General features: G+C 34.4%; 6 protein-coding genes across 6 annotated transcripts; 4 read left to right on the forward strand and 2 right to left on the reverse strand.

Moving 5' to 3' along the window:
* The first annotated feature begins 297 nt into the window (after positions 1-297).
* LOC122582754 (serine carboxypeptidase-like 45) lies at positions 298-5761 on the forward strand. Its single transcript, XM_043755182.1, has 10 exons — positions 298-659; positions 800-901; positions 1911-2006; positions 2264-2356; positions 3006-3076; positions 3154-3435; positions 3967-4094; positions 4180-4272; positions 4840-4957; positions 5383-5761. The coding sequence occupies exons 1-10, from the start codon at positions 383-385 to the stop codon at positions 5569-5571; spliced, it is 1449 nt and encodes a 482-aa protein (XP_043611117.1). The 5' UTR covers positions 298-382; the 3' UTR covers positions 5572-5761.
* Positions 5762-6197: 436 nt separating this feature from the next.
* Positions 6198-8026, forward strand: LOC122580973 (glycosyl hydrolase 5 family protein-like). Its single transcript, XM_043753118.1, has 3 exons — positions 6198-6776; positions 6865-7465; positions 7587-8026. The coding sequence occupies exons 1-3, from the start codon at positions 6198-6200 to the stop codon at positions 8024-8026; spliced, it is 1620 nt and encodes a 539-aa protein (XP_043609053.1).
* Positions 8027-8832: 806 nt separating this feature from the next.
* On the reverse strand, positions 8833-9279 carry LOC122581403. The gene has a single exon (XM_043753631.1). The coding sequence runs from the start codon at positions 9277-9279 to the stop codon at positions 8833-8835; it is 447 nt and encodes a 148-aa protein (XP_043609566.1).
* A 1507-nt stretch (positions 9280-10786) lies between these two features.
* On the forward strand, positions 10787-12568 carry LOC122581404 (glycosyl hydrolase 5 family protein-like). The gene is made up of 3 exons (XM_043753632.1): positions 10787-11353; positions 11426-12026; positions 12138-12568. The coding sequence occupies exons 1-3, from the start codon at positions 10787-10789 to the stop codon at positions 12566-12568; spliced, it is 1599 nt and encodes a 532-aa protein (XP_043609567.1).
* Positions 12569-13653: 1085 nt separating this feature from the next.
* On the reverse strand, positions 13654-15037 carry LOC122582253 (cysteine proteinase inhibitor A-like). Its single transcript, XM_043754619.1, has 2 exons — positions 14584-15037; positions 13654-14112 (listed from the first exon to the last, which is right to left on the reverse strand). The coding sequence occupies exons 1-2, from the start codon at positions 14785-14787 to the stop codon at positions 13918-13920; spliced, it is 399 nt and encodes a 132-aa protein (XP_043610554.1). The 5' UTR covers positions 14788-15037; the 3' UTR covers positions 13654-13917.
* A 1788-nt stretch (positions 15038-16825) lies between these two features.
* LOC122581210 (nascent polypeptide-associated complex subunit alpha-like protein 1) lies at positions 16826-20570 on the forward strand. Its single transcript, XM_043753382.1, has 4 exons — positions 16826-16971; positions 17785-17866; positions 19560-19687; positions 20050-20570. The coding sequence occupies exons 1-4, from the start codon at positions 16912-16914 to the stop codon at positions 20380-20382; spliced, it is 603 nt and encodes a 200-aa protein (XP_043609317.1). The 5' UTR covers positions 16826-16911; the 3' UTR covers positions 20383-20570.
* The last annotated feature ends 105 nt before the right edge of the window (positions 20571-20675 follow it).

A 20675-nucleotide genomic window follows, 5' to 3' on the forward strand; every position in this document is an offset into this window, starting at 1 on the left:
AAGTTTGTCCAAAACTAAATTTTTTTTGATGCATGCCCTTATCCAAAGGCATGCCCTTTGGTACCCTTACTTATATTTTTTTTTGTTTTTAGTGGAGTTAAAGGATATGTAAGGATGTTTGTATGGTTGGAGATAAAATTATAAGATTTTAAAGATTTATAAGAATGTATAAGAATTTGTAAGGATATGATGTAGCAGCTTAAGAATGCCGTTTTTATCACTAGAGATAGCCTAATCACTTCTTATCAAAACAACAAAGAGGTATTAATAGTCGTACAAAGAAAAAAAAGCAAATACTCGTACTACGAATTGATAGTCACACACTGAAACCAAAACACATCTCTCTCTCACACTAACTTTCTCTGTCAATCTATCAACAATCATGCCATCTGAACAACCATGGCACATTACTTTTATGATTTTTATGTGTCTAACATTTTTCATACATACAACATTATATATAATTGTTGTAAATTCTATTCCAATATCTTCATCTTCTGATGAAGTAGTGAACTTGCCTGGTCAACCTCCAGTCAACTTCAAACAATTTGCTGGCTATATAACTGTTGATAAAACCAAACAAAGATTTATGTTTTATTACTTTGTTGAAGCCGAAACCAACTCATCTTCTAAACCACTTGTTCTTTGGCTTAATGGAGGTATATTTATTTATTTAGTATTTCTTGGTACTTGTTGTCCGAAGTTTTTCTGGAAGCTGTCTTTTATTTTCAGCTCATGATTTATAATAAACTTTATGTAACATTTATTTATTTATTTATGTGTGTGTGAATATTTGTAGGGCCTGGGTGTTCATCAGTTGGAGAAGGGGCATTTGTAGAACATGGGCCTTTTAAACCAAGTGGAAGTGTTTTGTTGAAAAATGAATTTAGTTGGAACAAAGGTATGTAGATACATACAGAATCTTCTATTTCCGTATTGAGAATATGTTTTTTGCAATAAATGTTAGATTTAGGTTTATTTATTGCAGAGCATTAAATGGTCAATGGGAAAGATTCATATTTGTCCTAAATCTTTTGATACTGTAAATGATTGTAAACATAAGACAAAAAATGTTGGTGGTGCATAAATTAAAAAATTTATCTGGTGTTACATATAACTCTTTGTAAATAGCTGTGTAAATGTTAATTGAAGATATGAAAGTTAAATAATTAGTTGTTTGAATCTTTGACAAATTCTGATTATATAAAAAAAAAATGTATGAAGTACTAAAGTTGAATAAAAAAAGAAGACATTTGTAATGTCTTATGTATATTAAAAGGGAGGTGTACACAACAATTTTTTGTCATACTGTAAGCAGTTTGAGACGTACTGTATAACTAAGTTAAGTATATAATTGTATGGAAATGTTGTGTTGTATACATATCGCTCCCCATAAGAAATCGAGTGACTTTTTGCTGTGGATGGTTTTTCTGACACTCAAATGATCATATCGATAGAAGTAGAATATGTTTATCCCTTAGTTATAACTCAGGAGCGATTGTGCTTAATGTTTCTTGTGTATGCATTTTTTGGATGTGCTTGGTTACGAATTACAGTTATAGGGACCATTGCTATGATTTCAAATAATTGGAGAACAAAGAAAGATTTATTTATGCGTTAATGTGTGTATCTTTTTACATCCTTTTGGTGTATGACGGTATGCATATGGATGTGTTCCTGCTTGCAAGTTTATGTTGAGTGAGCTAAAAGATAGATGGCTATGACCTGCAATACATATGTTTTACCAATTTTCTGGCCTAGTATCTTTAAGTTGCATCCATATGATCAATTTAAGCCAAAATTTGCAAACAGATATCTTATTTATGATTGGCAACATATCTGTGTTTCATGATCACTGAAATATACCTTGTAATTTTAATGACATAACTTAACATGCTTTTCTTTCACAGAGGCAAATATGTTGTACTTGGAATCACCAGCAGGAGTGGGATTCTCTTATAGTGTTGAAAAATCCTTTTATACATCAGCAAACGATGTCCTTACAGGTTCTTTATTTTTTATTAAGACTATAATTCATTTTTATTGATAAAGACATATATATATTTTCTATGGTTAGCTATAATCAGTTGGTTCTGGTTTAGAATCCTAGAGGGTTTTTTTCATTTTTTATGAACAGAAATAACTTTTTTTCATAAAAGAAATTTATAAGACCATTATAGTTTCTTTTTGTATATAATTCAAATTTGGTGATGGATGTACATGACTATGAACAAACTTTGTCCTATTATTGTTTTCAATTCAGCTGGAGACAATCTTGCTTTTCTTGAGAATTGGTTCGAGAAATATCCAGAATACAAGAATAGAGACTTTTACATCACGGGTGAAAGTTATGCAGGTAATATATGTAGAGACTGCAAAGAGTTATTGGAATAGGCTTACCTTCATTTACATGTATGTGGTTTAAACAGGTCAGTCGTCATCTGACCCATTCCCCAACTCACCAACTTGGCCATCTCTAGTGTAATCCATTCCTTCCCAATCATAAAATATTTTATAATGTCTAGGATCTAGTCTTTCATTGAGACAGGGGGTGATCCCTATCATACGGAAACAATGCAGATTATTCTATTACTCTCAATGACAATAAGCTAATTAGGAGATGGCAAGATGGGTGGGTTAAGTAACCAGTGAAAACGGGTTCAGATTGAAACACGTCTTTGTTAATGGGATCAGTCTGTTGATCCAAGATGGCTGTCTTGTCAACATTTTATCTGTATTTTTATATATATGCATAGTCAATGCACTAGTTATGATTACATGCATTGTTCTTGTAATAATACTTTGAGTTTTAAAATAAGATGATTTAGGAGGGTCCATATACATTGGAAATAGACTTTGGAGACTTTAATTAATATGGGTCGTTCTCCATTTAGTTTAACTTTGTGAGTCGATTCATTTTACCTTTTTGAGAGTAAGCACATGCAAATTGGAATAATGGGTCGAAATTGTCACTATTAATGCTACCCTTATATTGTATAATACAGGACACTATGTTCCTCAACTTGCGGATCTCATAGTTCACTCAAAAGCCAAGATCAATCTCAAGGGAATTGCAGTGAGTAAACTCAGTTGCCTTATTTTCAGCAAAATGTTCAAATTTTTTCCTTACTGAGCTCGACAATTTTTGTGTAGATAGGTAATCCACTATTGGAATTCAATACGGATTTTAATTCAAGGGGGGAGTATCTTTGGTCCCATGGCTTGATATCGGATGCTACATATGACATGTTCAACAGAGTATGCAACTACTCGACTATAAGAAGACAGTCACAATCCCGGTCTCTTACCCCTATTTGCTCTCGAGTTTCAAATCAAGCTTCAAAGGAGATTGGCAGATTTGTTAATGCTTATGACATCACACTAGACGTTTGTTTGTCAAATGTTCTCTCACAGTCACAAGTTTTTGAGCAAAGTGTGAGTTAAACAACCTCCCATTTAATGTTTATAATAAAGAAGTTGTAATTAAACGGATAAAAGGATAAGGCTTTCCTTGTTCAAGTTACTTTGGGAAGGCGAGTCCTTGAGTTAGATGTAAGCGGCTTGATCAGGTTAACTCTGCAACTGTTTCAAACCTTTTCCATGGCCACCCCTAGATATTTACATAGTGGGAAACCTTGGTGGTGCTTAAAGAGGTGGCAATTCGACCCGTCAAGTTATGAATGTGTCAATATGGGGTGTGTTTGAAGCTTGACTGGTCAAACGAGTAAAATTTAGCATCAAATGAAGTGTTTCAAATAGGTCAAAGGGGTCGAAAATTGCACAAAGAGGTCAAAATCGCACAAAATGTACTTCTACACGAAACATGGAATTATTCTTTGGTTCAAGCAGGCCAGGGCCTATTTTTACCCATGACCACCTTCCAAAATCCCAACCTTTCCATTTTGCCACCTTTAACGTTATGGGTCCTAGTCCTTTTTGTGCTTAATGATTGTTTTCACTTGACAGCAAGATAGGGAGACAAAGATAGATGTTTGTGTGGAGGATGAAACGATTGCATATTTGAACCGAAAAGACGTTCAGGCTGCTCTTAATGCTCGGTTGTTGGGTGTGAACGAATGGTCCCCATGTAGCGAGTAATATACAAACTCATGATCCTACTGGAGTCTATCACTCCAAAGATATATATCAATAACCATTTCTCGTTTCTTTGAACAACAGGGTTTTAAGCTATGAAATGGAGAATCTTGAGGTACCAATGACTCCCGTATTGGTCTCGCTTCTCAAGTCTGGCATTAGAGTTTTTGTTTTTAGGTGAGCTAAACAATCTTCGAAACTTCTTCAAATGTTCATTTAAACTAAATAGTTTCATCTTTTTGGTTAACGCCAAGCGGTTGTGTGCAGTATATAGTACTTATCCTAATTTGGATTAGAATAGCTGGAAACTGGTGATGATTTCACTAGTAAAAACGATGTTAAGTCATAAGATATAAACCACCGTAACTGAAGGGACAGATTTGATCATTGTACTTATGAATGAGCCGATTTAGGTTATGTTTTATTTTGCTGGGTCAAATCAAAGAGTTTAGCTAAAACGAAAAATGGGCTGAATGGGTTAAAATGTTTCGAGTGTGCTTTTAGCACATTACAGCCTCCAAAGTCGGTTTATTTGAAGTTTAATACTGTTTTTTTGTGATTATATTTAAATTATTGATAAAATAAGATTTGTGAAGCAACCCCCATTACCCAGCCCGCTCGACCCACCCATTTTGCCACCTCAACATAACCTTGTTGTATAACATCAAAAAGTTTGAACTCCCATTTTTAGTAATGTGTATGAACACTTCTGATAATATCAATGTCTTTATTTATTTCTCTTAGTGGGGATCAAGATTCAGTTCTCCCACTGACGGGGACGCGTGTGGTGGTCAATGGTTTGGCTAAGCAATTAGGATTGAATACAACCATAGCATACAGGGCTTGGTTCAGTGGAAACCAGGTAAGTACACTATACACTTTGATCAGGATATGCTTTATATCTAACTGGTCATATTGTTAATAATAAAAATTAGCCCAAAAGGAAACAAGCCAAAAGGGTTGAGCAAGTTCAAAGTTACTCAAAAGTATTAATGGTCAAGACCTTCAAAGTTTTATTCTTATCTAAAAGAAGGGTAGATTATTCGTGTATTACTATAATGATTCGGTTTTGTATTCATATTTGATGCGTTAGTTATTTATAAACCATCTAAAGTTTGGACATAAAGTGTTTCCAGTCAACCCAACATGATTTGAGTTGTTTCACCCGGTACAAAAAATTACATATTTGGCGGAACTCATTTTGACACGTCACCCAACCCGTTCATTTGATGCCACCTCTACTTTGGGGTTTCATTCTTTTTGGTTACTAAGTTTAGTTATGGGCAGGTTGGCGGATGGATACAAGTGTATGGTGATATTCTCTCTTTTGCAACCATTAGAGGGGCAGCACACGAAGCTCCATTTTCACAACCCGAGCGATCACTTGCTCTTTTCAGAGGGTTTCTCTCCGGTAAACCATTGCCAGCTGCCAACAAAATCGCTCAAAAGACAGAAACAATCATCCCTCTTCATTAGGCTCTCACAAAAGATGGGCTTTCACACTTTTCTTGGTTCGTTTTGCTTCATTAAATAAATTTTATTCCACTGATTGTGTCATTCACCTTCAACGAGTCTCAACATAATTTATTTACGTTTCTGTAAAAAATATTTGAAATTTATTTTTTATGGGTTTTGCTAATAAAGGTTGTCGCCTTGTCGGTATAAACTAACCGGGCATTAAAATTTGTACTTTGTTGTTAGAAAAAGTGTTTTTAGTACTTTTTAGGTTAATACTAAACAGCTTTAGAGTTGCACTTAATATGCATAGAAAAGTTGTATCACTTAATCTAGCTTAATGTTATATACTTTGTAAATATTATACTTTGTATTATCTAAATTAAATATCAAGAAAAAGGTACAAGAAATTTATAAAAGAAACTCGAAAACAACATACAAAAAGAAAGTTAAGTAACCAGCCTATTTCAGACCCACATTCCGGACAACAATCTTTGCTTTAGTTTTTAGAAAACAAACATTTTTTTATTCTGTTTAAAACAAATCTATATAGTAGATGAGTGTAAATACGAGTAATATAATATCGTCACATCGAATAAACTTATCTTATTTAAGATATAATTTGCTTGTTCATTCACAAACCATCAATGGAGAACGCCATGAAGATTGTTCATTTTTCGATTCTGTTGCTATTTTTTGTAGCAAAGCTGTATCGTTCTCTCCCTTTATCGACAAAATCAAGATGGGTCGTTGATGAGTTGACAGGTGAGCGAGTCAAGTTTAAGTGTGTAAACTGGCCTGCTCATTTGAAACCCATGTTAGCCGAGGGGCTAGACAAGAGGCCGCTAAGCCTCATTGCAAGGCATGTTGCTTCGTTGGGGTTCAATTGTGTCCGTCTCACTTGGGCTACACATATGTTTACCCGTTATAGTAACAAGACAGTTATGCAATCTTTCCGTGATTTGAACCTTATAAACGCAATCAACGGTCTTCAGAGGTATAATCCTCACGTTTTGGATCTTACGGTGGTTGATGCACTAACGATGGTGATAAATGTGATTGCGTCTTATGGACTCATGGTCGTGCTTGATAACCATGTGAGCGAACCAATGTGGTGTTGTTCCAATAATGATGGTAATGGCTTTTTCGGTGATGAGTTTTTTGACCCAGAAGAGTGGGAGCGTGGTTTATTTATCGTGGGAGAACGTTATAGGAATACAAAAATGGTACATTTTTAATCTTTGTTTCTTCATAAATTTTAATTTTGATTTCATGGAAAGCATAAGCTTACCAAAAAGAACATTGTACTTGCAGGTTGTGGCTATAAGTTTACGGAATGAACTACGTGGGAGACGTCAAAAATGGGATGAATGGTATCGATGGGTTCGTAGAGGTGCAACAACGATCCACAATACTAACTCTAACGTGCTAGTCATCATTCCGGGTTTACACTATGATCTTGACTTTAGCGCATTAAAAACCAATCCTTTAGGACTAGATGAGAGATTATCAAACAAGATAGTATACGAAACACACAGATACTCATTTACGGCCGGGCAAGCGAGATGGCTACGTCAACCACTTAACCAAGTATGTCTAAGTATCATTCGTGATACATATAAGAACGTCGGCTTTTTAACAACGGGGCCAAATCCAGCCCCGTTATTTATATCCGAGTTTGGCGTAAACCTAATGGGCACGAACCGGGCCAACAACCTTTTCTTACCTTGTTACATGGCTTATTTGTCTGAAATGGACTTGGATTGGGCCTTATGGTCTTTACAAGGAAGTTATTACCTTAGACAAGGGATCCAAAATATGGATGAACCATATGGACTCCTAAATAATGATTGGACTGGACTAAGAAATCCCGATTTTAACAGGAAATTGTATCTTGTCCAACAAATTCTGCAAGGTACGTATTACCAACATAATTATACGGTCTTATAAATTAAAAAACTCTTTTTTATAGAAAATTTTGTTTCGTTCTCCTTTTCTTTTGTTTGTTAAAAGAGTATTGTTTATTTTTCGTGTAGTTCCAAAATTGACATCAAGTAACTACACATTTATGTATCATCCGTTGACCGGACTTTGCCTAAAGTCGGGCTTAATGAGCCAAGTCATAGGTGACGAATGCTACACGCTGACAGAATGGAGTCACGTTGGTGATTGGAATCCAATCCAGCTATCAAGTACCAAGTTGTGTATGATGGTGGTCGGAGATGGGCTTCCAGTGAAGTTAACAACGGATTGCTTCACCAAAAGGAGTACATGGAAATTGATACCAAATTCTTTTCAAATCTCGAGCAAAGACGAAAATGGTGTGGATCTTTGTCTGGACCTTGATCTAAATAATAATAACTCGACAATCTTGAGCAAGAAATGCATATGTGGAGGAGCTAACTCGTCTAAATGCCTTGAAAATCCTCAAAGTCAATGGTTTCAGTTCGTTTCTACTAATAGTAGATCCTTATAGAGTTACTACTTTGCAAATAATAATTGATTTTTGTAGTTAACGACATGTTCTAATGTTGTATTTCCATTCATAGTAGTGTATCTTAATTATGATTTTTAATAAACTTGTAAGCTTAATATATCTTTACGTGTACCCTTTTTTCCCTTGATGTTTATGATTGTGATTAGTTTTTTTCTTATAAACTCATTTAACATAATACTAGTAATAGTAATAATAAATTTATACAAGTTATTACTCAACCACTACACTAGTATTACATTGGCATATTATGGTACTAGACTACTAGTAAAAGATACATTGGGTAATTTGTTCAATGAGCACAACTATGGTCTATAGTTACAAAAATTTATAGTATTATATAAACAAAAGGAAGTGATAATCGTTGCATATGTTTTAATACATTTATCACACTATATATGTTTTACATGTATACTGTACATGTATGCAATATATAACAATGGTAAACTTATCAAATCAAATTTTGTGATACAAATATTATTTTTTTTAAAGAAAATCCCAAACAAACACAATACTGTAGATGGTTGTAAGAAATGCATCATTAATAGTACGTTGCATAACCAAGTCACACGATCCCACTTAAACTAAAACACATCCCACATTTTATTTGTCACTTGAACCATGGAAAATTATTCTTGTGCATTCAAAGACAAATTTATCCAACAGTATTGATATCAATACATACAACAGACTTATATAACTTATGATAAAAAAACAAACAAAGATCTTTAATTTGTTTTATTACTTTGTTAAGGCTGAAACAACTTTTATTAAAGATAGGAGGATTACTACATCGATACATCAATTTTGTCATTAGTTTCAAAAGCCGAAAATGGAAACGAACGTGACAACCCAGTCGGGGTACTAAACGTAATCTTATCACCGTCCCCAACGACACAAATATCCGAAACAGTGACCCAAATCAAAAGCTCTTTACTCTTAACACCGGTTATATTCCTCAACCGACGATCCTCAACAAACGCGGTTACTTCACAATCATATGTCACTTGTCGACTAATCATACTAAAGAAATGATTGGTTTTCTTCTTCCTACGAACCCACACGAAGCCAGTTAACGGGTTGTGGCCCACTTCTGTTACGTCCTTCATTGGGATCAAGCCTTTTGGAAGGGAGAATTTTGTTAACAAATCGTGGGCTTTTTCTTTGCATATGGATTCCTCGGTGTATATTTCAGCATTTGAACGATGGGATTCGATTATTTTTTGTGATGACATTTTGTTTGTTTAGAGAGATGAGGGAGGTTTTGGTGGAGGGTGACTTTGTGTGTGAATTTTTTATTTTTATTTTTTTGGTTTGAAGAATGAGATTTTAAAGGCAGGCAAAAGAAAGATGAATTGCTACTCAATGAATATATTCTTTGTTACATGTGAAGTAGTAATAAAAATGTTTCCCTGGTCTTAGTAATTTATAGTGACATATTTTGGGTGGATATTTTTTCAAGTTATCTGACGTCATATTAGAGTAATGTTGACTATTGGATAAAAATTAAGGGCTGAAATTCAAAAATAATCTTTAAATCTTGACCATTATTTTTTATTTAAAAGTTAATATTTCTCCTACTTAACTAATTAGAAGAATACCCTCCTAGTATTTTGTGGGATTATCGCTATTTTGTGGTGACCAAGGATATGTGCCGTTCTTATAAAGTGTATAAAGCCATTATTACTTTCGAAATTTACTTATGACAGGATATATGCGGTAATTTCGAAGGATAGATCATTAATTACCATGGCTTCGATCAGCCAACTCTAATTAACTTGATTTTTCTCCAAATTGTTAATTAGTAGAGTAGAATAGAAAAACTTAAAATTAGGTATGACTAAATGGATGCAAAAATGAAAACTTTTTTAAATAAAAAACTCAATTTGATGACATCGGTTAAGACATAACACTCTAGAGATGGTCGGGTGGAGCCATACCCATAGGCCATATCTATTGGATGTCAAGAAATCTTTTCATGTGGATCTAACTAATGCCAACTTTTAATGACTCAATCTGCCAAATTTGTTTCTACTATTGGATCCATCACCCAATGTGACCAATTTGTCGATTCTGTATTTGTGTTTAGTTCATTTTGGTTACAAGTTTAGTTTAGCTTTTGCAATAATTGGAGGGGTTTCACACGAATCCCCGTTTGCTCTTTTTAGAGAGTTTCTTAATTGCTAGAAGAAACGGTGTGACTCCGGCCCATGAAATGGCTTTCTTTGGCCCATTCTATTTAAATGAACAAAACTTCGTTCCACGGATGTTGTGTCATGCATCTTAAATGAATCTCAAGTCTCAACAGAACCAAAATTTTTATCTCGCCATGATAATTTTTATTCAGTTTAAACACTTTTAGATCATGAACTGTATATGTATTTTAGGCATGTAAATCGATGAATCTCATGTGTAATGATTTGTTAGTATCCTAAACCAAAGCTTGGTTACATTGGTATTTTTTTAGCTGTATTCCATCAAATTTGTTTCATATTACTCGTATTATACAATACAACGTCTCAAAGTAAGTGGTGTATAGCTAAAATAAATACACGGATCATATATGTTTTGGTTATTCTGTTTAAAACAACCAACATTTGGTGTACTCTCTTCATACATACGTAAGTTGTATGCTATGCATATATAAATGTCCATAAACTTGAAGCAATAGTTCACGTATAATAATAGTCTCATATACACAAGTATCTATAAACAAGGATACATATCATCAGTTCCGTAACTATGAAAAAATTTATTTTAGTAATACTAGTGTTTTTATACTTGGTGAAGTGTGCTTATCCACTCCCTCTCACAACAAAATCAAGATGGATCGTGGATGAGTCTACAGGTGAGCGAGTCAAGTTTAAGTGTATAAACTGGCCCGCTCATCTAAGACCCATGCTAGCCGAGGGGCTTGACAAGAAGCCCGTCGGTCACATTGCAAGACATGTTGCTTCATTGGGGTTTAATTGTGTTCGACTCACTTATGCTACTCATATGTTCACTCGTTACTACAATAAAACAGTTGTGCAAACTTTTCGCGAGCTGAAACTTACGGATGCAATTAAGGGTCTCCAGAAGAATAATCCTGTAGTTCTGGATCTTAGAGTGGTTGATGTGCTATCGGTGGTGATAAACGTGATTAAGGCACACGGACTAATGGTGGTGCTTGATAACCACGTGAGCGAGCCAATGTGGTGTTGTTCCGATAACGATGGTAACGGACTTTTTGGGGACAAATTCTTCGAGCCAGAAGAATGGTTACGTGGTTTAGCTATCGTGGGAGAACGTTATATGAATAACAATATGGTACGTCTTGAATATATATACTTGGTTTGTCATAAAAATTTATTGAAGCTTACATGAAAAAAATACTTGTAGGTCGTGGCTATGAGTTTACGAAACGAGCTGCGTGGGCCCCGCGAATCGGTGAGCGAGTGGTACCGCTGGGTTCGTAAAGGAGCAACAAGAATCCACGTATCTAAACCTGATGCACTAATCCTCATTTCTGGTTTATACTATGATCTAGACTTTACCCAACTAAAAACCAGGACTTTAGGACTTGAGCCTGCAATAACAAGTAAAATAGTCTATGAAACGCATCAATACTCATTTTCAAATGGGCAAAACAAATGGCTACATCAAGCTGTTAACCAAATGTGTAATAGTATGATTAATGATATAAATACGAAGGCCGGGTTTTTGACAACAGGGCGGCATCCCGCCCAGTTGTTTGTTACTGAGTTTGGAGTGAACCTAATGGGTACGAACCGGGCTGACAACTCTTTTCTACCTTGTTACATGGCCTATTTAGCCAAAATGGATTTGGATTGGGCCTTATGGGCATTGCCAGGAAGCTATTACTTTAGACAAGGTATCCAAAATTTGGATGAACCTTATGGACTACTTGATTCCGATTGGACCCGGCTCAGAAACCCGGGTTTTAACGATAAGTTGCATCTCATCCAACAAACACTACAAGGTAACTTTTTAGTAATGTATATACAGAACATAAGTCAACAACATTTTTAACATGTTTGATGAGTCTAACCATATTTTTTTACACGTAATTTTAACATGTTGTTTTATGTAGTTCCAAAAACAGCATCAAGTAACTACACATTGATGTACCACCCGTTAAGCGGACGATGTATAAACTCTAACGATAAGAAAGAGATATTCACTGAAGGATGCGACAGTGCGTTTACTGGATGGAGTCACGTTGGTGATGGGTCTCCGATCCAAGTATTAAACACAAAGTTGTGTATCATGGTGATCGGAGATGGCCTTCCAGTGAAACTGCCGAATGATTGCAACGGCAAGCAAAGCGCATGGAAATCAATACCAAATTCTTTTCAAATCACGAGTAAAGATGGAAACGGTGTGGATCTTTGTCTAGACTTTGATGGTAATAGTAATTCGAAGATATTGAGCAAGAAATGCATTTGTGCAGGGGGTAGTGCAGCTAATTGCCGTGAAAATCCTCAAAGTCAATGGTTTCAGTTTGTTTGGAAGAATAACTGATTTTATCGGAAGAAAAAAAAAAGACGTCTAACCACCTGGCTACCTTGGTGATGGTTTTATATCCATTGAGGATTTCCCTTACAAGTAATCATTAGGTAGAAGCAAAGCAAAATGATGAATGTCATTGTCAGGTGTGTTGATTTGTTATTATCCTAAACGAAGGCTTGCGTGCCAAACTTTTTGGTTAGAGTTATTAAACCATTTTCTTATGCATTTGTATGTACTCTTTTAAAGAAAACTCAAGGTAAAAAAAAAAGAAACTCAATGAAATATAAAGATAATGCAGAAACCAAAGGGAAAATGGTTATTAAGAACAAACAAAGACACTATTGAGACCAAAAAAGGACAATTTACATGTGATCATTTCTAACCATGTTTGATGATACTTCATCGGCAATACATTGGTAATAGATATGGTTAGATTTTGTGTAAACCGCCAATATGTATGACATTTGGTTAGGAGAGAGCGGTATTATGCACCAATTTGTGGACTGGCACGCCTCATGACCACTCGATGCAACATAGTTGAACAGTATCGAAGTGGATTGAGCCACATACGCACAAAGTCATGATCAGTACTGGTTGGTAAGGTACTTTTTTAGAGGTTCAAAAAAAAAAAAAAACGTTGGTTGCACATAAACCAAATCTTCTTCCTATCGTTTCTGAAGGCAGCCATGGCTACAAAGGGAATTTTTTGAGGCTGGTAGGATCTGAAGCTTGGAGTTTCCAATCCTCTGCCACTACAGGCTACCCATTGAAGTTAAAATTGAGAAAGTTGAGATGGGTTTATGATGGCATGGTTTCAAGCTTTTGGAAACATTCCCATATCCAAAATAATATTGGAAGTGAATGGGAAATGCTTGATTTAAGAACTTTTATACACAGCAGGGGTGATGTTACTAACTTACATAAAATACTATTTCCATATGGCTAATTACCCAAGCCAGGGTACGTGCAGTCGTGAGTTAAGCACAGTTATAGACGAGTTTAACCGAAGAGCCCAAATGCATATACTAAAACAATGCCCAATAAAGCAACTTCGAATGAAACAATATAAGGGATCTAATCCTAGACTCGACCACACATGATCAAACAATATAAAACAGCTTGAACGAAATTGTATACATTGTATATATCAAAAGCATAGTTGTTACAGTTATGCCATCTCACTAACTAGCTTATTTCACTTTGCAATTGTTATGAGTATTTACATAAAGCAAACAAGTATTCCATATTTCCATGTATCATAATGCCTTAGACAATTAGGCAGCTCAAACGTTTTTAGTATCGACTAGTAGTTTATTGATCAAGAGCATCAAAGGACAGCATTACCTTGTTAATACAAACTTTTAGACGAATGGATCATTGGCAACCTTGAATTCTTGCACCTGCTTAAAGTTCATCCATGGCTTTACCCAAATTTTAGTTTCATATACTTTAATCTTGCCAGCAGCATCAGCTGCCTCCAAAGTGAGATGGTACATCTTACCCGCCACCACCTGCTCTTTCGCCTTTATCAATCTAGCAAACTTCAAAAAGGAATTCTGTATAGACAGGCAAAAAGAAAACCGATTCAGATCTAGTAAGCACCCACATCAGAAATAACAAAATGGGCAGGTCAGGTACACTAAGGTACCAAATCAAAATGGGTTGGTTTAACCCAAACACTGTTTTGTCCAATTTTTCAATAAAGTCTACCCTTTTTCCTTTTTTTTTTTTTTAACGAGTTAGTCGGTATGATTTGTTAAAGTCTACACCTTTTGAAGACATTATATAGCAAAACGCGACAAATTTATTACACAAATAAAAACATATAGCACATTATATATCTATGTATATGTAAAGAAAGAATTAAACCATGTGACAAAAAACTAAGAAGCAATGTAATTGAAGGAATTATTACAAAACCATGCAAATTAATATCAAGAAGAAAGTACATATATACTTATATGTCCAAAGGTGTTACAACATGTATATAAATCAAGAAAAACAAATTAATAATATATTTCTAATACCTGTTTTTTGTTATGATCTTGGACAGCGAATCGGGCCAGGTCTTCGATCTCGACCCCGTTGTTATGTTGGTCTGTGATATCATAAATTCCGCCTAGCCGATGCTGATTCATGGAACTCCTTTCCATTCTACAAACCCCGGATTCGAAAAACACGAACAGGAATACGGCTGTTATGATTATCAAGGTTGATGTCTTGACTTTCATGGTTTTGGATTCGAATAATTTAGGATCAAATTATTATTATCTTTAGGATATTAATCTGGATGATTTATTTATATTTTTGAATGACGTTGCTTATAAGCTAAGGAACGAACTGGTTATGTTTGCTTAGAAAATAATACCAAGTCTTCACAAACAATGTTCAACTTTCTTGAGGGATAGAATATTTATTGAACTAAACTTTTTTTTATTTTTTCATGTGCGTATGTAGATCCAACTTTATAAAAATTAAAATCAAATGGTCAAGATTTAAACATCAAATTTTAATAATAGTCATTTAATTATTAGATTAAATTAAATGGTCAAGATTTAAACATATGACTAATCCGCCTAACTAAATAGCTTAAAAATCCTCCTAACACTTTAAAAAGGTGACAAGTGATATCCACTAATTCTCTTTCCTAATCTTGCCCTTGATTTTTTCACATGTCATCATCCAATACTTAGAAGGATTTTTAGGCTAATTAGTTAGGGGGATTAATCACTATTAGATTTAATCTAATGTATAAAGTTGATATATAACTTTAAAGTTAGATCAACTTTATAAAATTCTACTCCGGTCTAGACTATATTGTGCTAATCGAGTTCACGTTAAAAAGTCCTCTCATCTAATGCCTAATAAGAGAAAAAAAACCCCTAGTAGTCAGCCAAATACATAATAACTTAAGACTTGAAGCTGAGTCTCTTTAAATTCAAGTTTCTTACCATTATACTATTAACCAATGATGTTATCGAACTAAAATTACATATATGACACCTAGCAAACAAGTCACAATGAAATTATATCAACCTAGTTTATAGAAGGCACCTATACAGATAATAATAACCAATGTTTTAAAAATTTCTGGTATTTTCAATTATATTTTTTGATTTTTTTTTAAAATTATTTTTATGATACTTTAATGTTATATATTCTTACTTGTGAATTTTAAAACTTATATTTTGTTATGAAATCCTTATTTGATATTATTTTTGAATGGATTAATTGTATTTTGACTATTTTCGTTAAATTGTAACAAGTTTTGTATGATTTTTTTCTAAAAAAAAAAGAAAAATTAATTAAAATAGTCGTAACGTACGATAATATCGGAAATTTTTTTCACACCAATATGACTAAAATACCGGTTGTTAAAACATTGGTAATAACTATAACCATATCAAAGCTAAGCCAGTTGAATTTGAAAGAAATAGAAAGCACCCATACCGACAATAATAACTACAACTATATCAAAACTAAATTAGCTGAAAGGTGAAAGAAACGATAGAGTTGTTAAAGGGGATGCATCTTCCACCATTGAATTGTTTCACTCAAAGTTTGTTTCTTGTTCTTGTTTCGTTCTTATTGTAATTATTTTGTTTCGTTTGTGTTTTGTCGAAATTTTAGTATTTTAATAAAGTTGGTTGTTAAAAAAATAAGTTGAAGGATTTCCAGACAAGCTAGTCCATGAATTTGTCTTGATTTTTACCCATAAAGAGGTTAACACTTTAATTTTATCAATGAATTTGTCTAGAAGATGTTTATAGGAAAAGACTTCTGGCCTGGAGGAATCGGTTTTGTTTTCAATAGCAAGACCCTTTCTACTTGATCTAAGTATCTGTATCATAAGATAGTGAAAAACTTTTTACATCCCACATTCTAAATACATTATACATTGTGAAGGATGATATTGGGTCCCATAACTCGTCAAAGACACCATTTCATTATGAAATGTATTACTTAATTACGGGGTAGATTGTTTACTGCTTCTTATCACGGGGTAAATCTTTATTTATGGCTTCCAAAAAAAATTTGAAAAAAACCAAAAAAAAAAAACTTGAATAATAATACTGGTAGGAAATCAAATAGAAAAAGAAAAAAACACATCACATCTTTAGGAGTAAACCTAACAAAGAAAACTTATGGACTAAAAATGTAAGTAAAAACTTAGTAAAGGGACGAAATGTGTGTATAGAGAAATTGATATAAGTACACAGCTGCTGCACCGCCGTAGCAGTCACTCAGATTTTTAGGGTTTTTGCATATCTTTCACTCTCACCGTTTTTTCTTTCTTCTTTCTACTTTTTTTTTACAAATATATATATATAATATATAGATACATAAAAGAAAACATGACTGCTCAAACACAAGAAGAACTCCTCGCCGCTCATCTCGAACAGCAAAGGATCGATGTAACTAACAAACCCCTTTCCATTTCTGATTTTTTTTTCCATTTATGTTAGAAATAATATATGATCTGTTTTTTTATATATATCTATTATATTGCTGTATTGTTATTGATTTTTTTTATAGATTATTGTTGTGTTTAGTAGTTGAAAAGTGTATGGCTTGGTTTTACTGATGTTGGATATATATATATAGTAAAGTAGGTATATTAGCTTGAAGCAAATCTATGTTCAAAATGAATTTGACAAAATATAGTTATTTTTAGAAACAACGGTGATTATTTGAAGGTTATGATTTCGTGAAGCAAATGACGCTTATCGCATATGCTGCCATCGTATTCTACATCTGGGTGTTGCTTTAGTTGATTTTTGTGTAGAATATATTGTTTAAAATACTGTCATTAGTAACATGTCCCGGAATAGAAGTGGGGATGTCTCTATTTTAATAGATATGCGAGCCATTTATGAACTTGTTTTAGGATTTCTTTAAGCTTCATATCGTTACTAGTTTTTAGATAATGGATGGTTTTGTTATTATTAGTCGTTTTGTTAAGTTGCCACAGGCGATAATGGAAACAAGATAGTACATATGCTTTTTTTAAATATGTCTGTTTGTGATCTAGTAAACAAGTTATGAAAGCTGGAGAGTTGTAGGTTTGTTAGATGCTTAAACAATTTTTAGTGTCTCTATCTGGTTTGCGCTTTTATTCTGGATGGTAGATTCTACCGCCAAGTTCTATGCAATATGCATCATGAGTTTGTTTTTTATGGTCAGATGAGTAAAGTGCTTGTCTAATTTTTGAAGCTTTTGTCTTGCAGAATGATGAACCACTGGTTGAAGATGACGATGATGAAGATGACGACGATGAAGATGATGATGCCAATGATGATGACATTATAGGTGAGGGTGAATTTTAACTGTGTTCCATTTTTTTCAGTTTCTTGCTTTATGCTACACACTTCTTGTCTTATGCCACCTGTCTTTTACATTTAGAGATGGCAAGTTGGTGCCACTTGTTTATGAATGGGTTATGGTTTCATATAGTCATATGGATAAAGATCCTCTAAAGTTATCCAACTTTGTAGGTAAAGTTGGAGCAATTTTAACCTTTTGATTAAGATCAAGGGTCAAGATTTAAAGATCAACTTTGAATCTTGACCCTTGATTTTAATCCGAAGGTTGAGAATTGTCCATCTTTACCTCTAATGTTGATCCTAACTTTAGTTGATCCTTATCATAGTCACAGGAAACGGGAACGCACCTGCGTTTTTCGACGGTACACTCCGTACCGAAACGCGGTACAAAATAGTACCGTACGTGGGGGAAACGCGATCCAGAAAGTTAAAGGTAGCGATCTCGTTTCTGTCGTTTCATATGGGTGAATCGTGTACCGCTGCAGCCGGGACGACGTACCGAAAATATAAGAACCGCCGTACCATTGTTTTTCATCGCCGTTCTGTACTTTATTGTAGGTGGAGATATGTGGTGACTTTTTCAAACTTTATGTTTTACTCGTGTAATATAGATATAGATATAGATGTGGACTTAACTTTTTTTTTTTTTATTAAAACATGCCTACCTAAGTTGAGGCGCTGTGAAGTCTGGAGAGTAGAGAAGAAAGAAGATAGGATGGAAGGAGGGATATAATATCTTTTTTGACTTATATATAATTATTAACTATTAATTAATTAATATTTTTAGTGGCTAGTGTTCCATTATCTAGATGGCACGTATGTCTTTTGGCAGGTATAGTCAAAACCAAAAAAGGCTGAATGGATGGCCAAATTACTTTTTTATTTATCTTAGTTTTAAGTTTAATTGTATTTGATGCTCGAATTTACATTGCCAAGTCTCGAACCCTATACATTCTTGACATATATAAGTATTCGTTTAATTAACCATAAAATATAATTTTCATTCACAAAACTATATTAAATTATTCCATTAGTTATATATTTTGAACCAAATTTACGTACCGAACACGGTACATCGTATCGCGTACTGAATTTACGTTCCGAATGAACCTACCCCCCCTCGTACTGGATTTTAGAGACCTACGAACCGCGTACCAGTTTTCGTTCCGCGTTCCATGTGACTATGATCCTTATCCTAGCCATATAGGTTATGTTCTATGTCAAACAGCTCAATAAATAGTTAGTGAAGAGTGGAAGAGTCCGAGCATTTTGAGCTTGACACGAATTGTATTAATGATTTATATCATTTATTAAATTGATATTTTTAAGATTCTGGGTTATTGTTTTTAACAAGCGAGTTAATTTTTGCTGTTCTAAAAAAAAAGCGAACTGTTTTTGACACGTCTTACAAGTGGCTTTTTGACCAATTTTGTTCAATTGTTGGCAATCTTGTTACTATTGTGCAATTCAACGGTGACATTTTTTTGTTTTTTCTGCTATATTATGTTTCTGTATTCATTGATCACGTGTTGATCGAAATATGTGGATTATGCCACTAACATTGTAGTAATTTTCTAGCTATATTAGTTATCTCTGTATCAATTGGAAGCAGGTGTATTCTTATATGGTAACCAAAAGATATTTTGGGATGAAAAAATTAATGATTTCTGTGGAAGCAGGACTTGGAGATGCAGGTGGGAGGTCCAAACAAAGTAGAAGTGAAAAGAAGAGTCGAAAGGCTATGTTGAAGCTCGGGATGAAACAAATTCCTGGTGTTAGTCGTGTTACTGTCAAGAAGAGCAAGAATGTAAGTGATTGTGTACACAGTTTTATTTTTACTGATCATTTTGATAATGGAGGTGGCAAAATAGATAGTAGCTTGGGTGATGGCTTTTACTTTGGGTTAGAAACTATAAATATGTTTTAGTACGTGAAGGAAAGGGCTGAGTTGGATTGACTGGCAATCACTTCTTTTTGTGTCAAAAGGTCTCGACTCATTTTTGTATGCGTTGAAACACCCTCCACTTACGTTTGTATGCCGTGTTTTTTCCAACAGTTTAATCCTTTTGAGTTAAATCATAACCCATATTGACCCCTTTGTAAGTATATTGCAAGAGGTTTTCACCTCGATTCGCTCAGATATGAATCAACTTTGTTGCTCTCCTGCAGATTCTATTTGTAATTTCAAAACCTGATGTGTTCAAAAGTCCCGCCTCGGACACCTATGTTATATTTGGGGAGGCTAAGATTGAAGATTTAAGCTCGCAACTCCAAAGTCAGGCAGCAGAGCAGTTTAAAGCACCTAATCTAAGTAATGTAATATCAGAGGCTGAGCCTGCAACCATGGCTCAAGATGATGAAGATGTTGATGACACTGGGGTGGAGCCCAAGGACATTGAGTTGGTTATGACACAAGCTGGGGTGTCCAGGCCAAAGGCAGTCAAGGCTCTCAAGGCTGCAGATGGGGATATTGTATCTGCAATTATGGAACTCACAAACTAGGACTCGCACCATGAGTAAATTTTCGTTCTTGTTTCTGTTTACGAAGTCTAAGATGTTTTTACTCTATGTTTTGAGACTTTGAGCGCATGTTCTATCGTGGTCTGTTGTGTATTGACGATGCATTTCTTATGATTGCTCTAGTAAACTTCGATAAGAAATGACAAAAGAAATTCGTATGGTTTGCTGAATTTAGTATGTACTTGGAGTTTCATTTGGATCTTAGTGTTGCTGTCATGCTTCTTGAGCTTGAATCCATGTCTGTTTGTTATTTCATTATTTTGACCTGGGCACCT

Source organism: Erigeron canadensis, chromosome 9 (genome assembly GCF_010389155.1).
Source record: "Erigeron canadensis isolate Cc75 chromosome 9, C_canadensis_v1, whole genome shotgun sequence".
Lineage (NCBI taxonomy): Eukaryota > Viridiplantae > Streptophyta > Magnoliopsida > Asterales > Asteraceae > Erigeron > Erigeron canadensis.

What these genes read in the sequence shown, in the direction of transcription:
- LOC122582754 (XM_043755182.1), top strand. Translation starts at nt 383, where the DNA reads ATGCCATCTGAACAACCATGGCACATTACTTTTATGATTTTTATGTGT. An exon ending in TCAATCTCAAGGGAATTGCA is followed by an intron (nt 3,077 to 3,153) that starts GTGAGTAAACTC and finishes ATTTTTGTGTAG; the next exon opens with ATAGGTAATCCACTATTGGA. An exon ending in ATTAGAGTTTTTGTTTTTAG is followed by an intron (nt 4,273 to 4,839) that starts GTGAGCTAAACA and finishes TATTTCTCTTAG; the next exon opens with TGGGGATCAAGATTCAGTTC.
- LOC122580973 (XM_043753118.1), top strand. Translation starts at nt 6,198, where the DNA reads ATGGAGAACGCCATGAAGATTGTTCATTTTTCGATTCTGTTGCTATTT. An exon ending in GTTATAGGAATACAAAAATG is followed by an intron (nt 6,777 to 6,864) that starts GTACATTTTTAA and finishes TTGTACTTGCAG; the next exon opens with GTTGTGGCTATAAGTTTACG. An exon ending in TGTCCAACAAATTCTGCAAG is followed by an intron (nt 7,466 to 7,586) that starts GTACGTATTACC and finishes TTTTTCGTGTAG; the next exon opens with TTCCAAAATTGACATCAAGT.
- LOC122581403 (XM_043753631.1), bottom strand. Translation starts at nt 9,279, where the DNA reads ATGTCATCACAAAAAATAATCGAATCCCATCGTTCAAATGCTGAAATA.
- LOC122581404 (XM_043753632.1), top strand. Translation starts at nt 10,787, where the DNA reads ATGAAAAAATTTATTTTAGTAATACTAGTGTTTTTATACTTGGTGAAG. An exon ending in GTTATATGAATAACAATATG is followed by an intron (nt 11,354 to 11,425) that starts GTACGTCTTGAA and finishes AAATACTTGTAG; the next exon opens with GTCGTGGCTATGAGTTTACG. An exon ending in CATCCAACAAACACTACAAG is followed by an intron (nt 12,027 to 12,137) that starts GTAACTTTTTAG and finishes TGTTTTATGTAG; the next exon opens with TTCCAAAAACAGCATCAAGT.
- LOC122582253 (XM_043754619.1), bottom strand. Translation starts at nt 14,787, where the DNA reads ATGAAAGTCAAGACATCAACCTTGATAATCATAACAGCCGTATTCCTG. An exon ending in AAGATCATAACAAAAAACAG is followed by an intron (nt 14,113 to 14,583) that starts GTATTAGAAATA and finishes CTGTCTATACAG; the next exon opens with AATTCCTTTTTGAAGTTTGC.
- LOC122581210 (XM_043753382.1), top strand. Translation starts at nt 16,912, where the DNA reads ATGACTGCTCAAACACAAGAAGAACTCCTCGCCGCTCATCTCGAACAG. An exon ending in CAATGATGATGACATTATAG is followed by an intron (nt 17,867 to 19,559) that starts GTGAGGGTGAAT and finishes CTGTGGAAGCAG; the next exon opens with GACTTGGAGATGCAGGTGGG. An exon ending in CTGTCAAGAAGAGCAAGAAT is followed by an intron (nt 19,688 to 20,049) that starts GTAAGTGATTGT and finishes GCTCTCCTGCAG; the next exon opens with ATTCTATTTGTAATTTCAAA.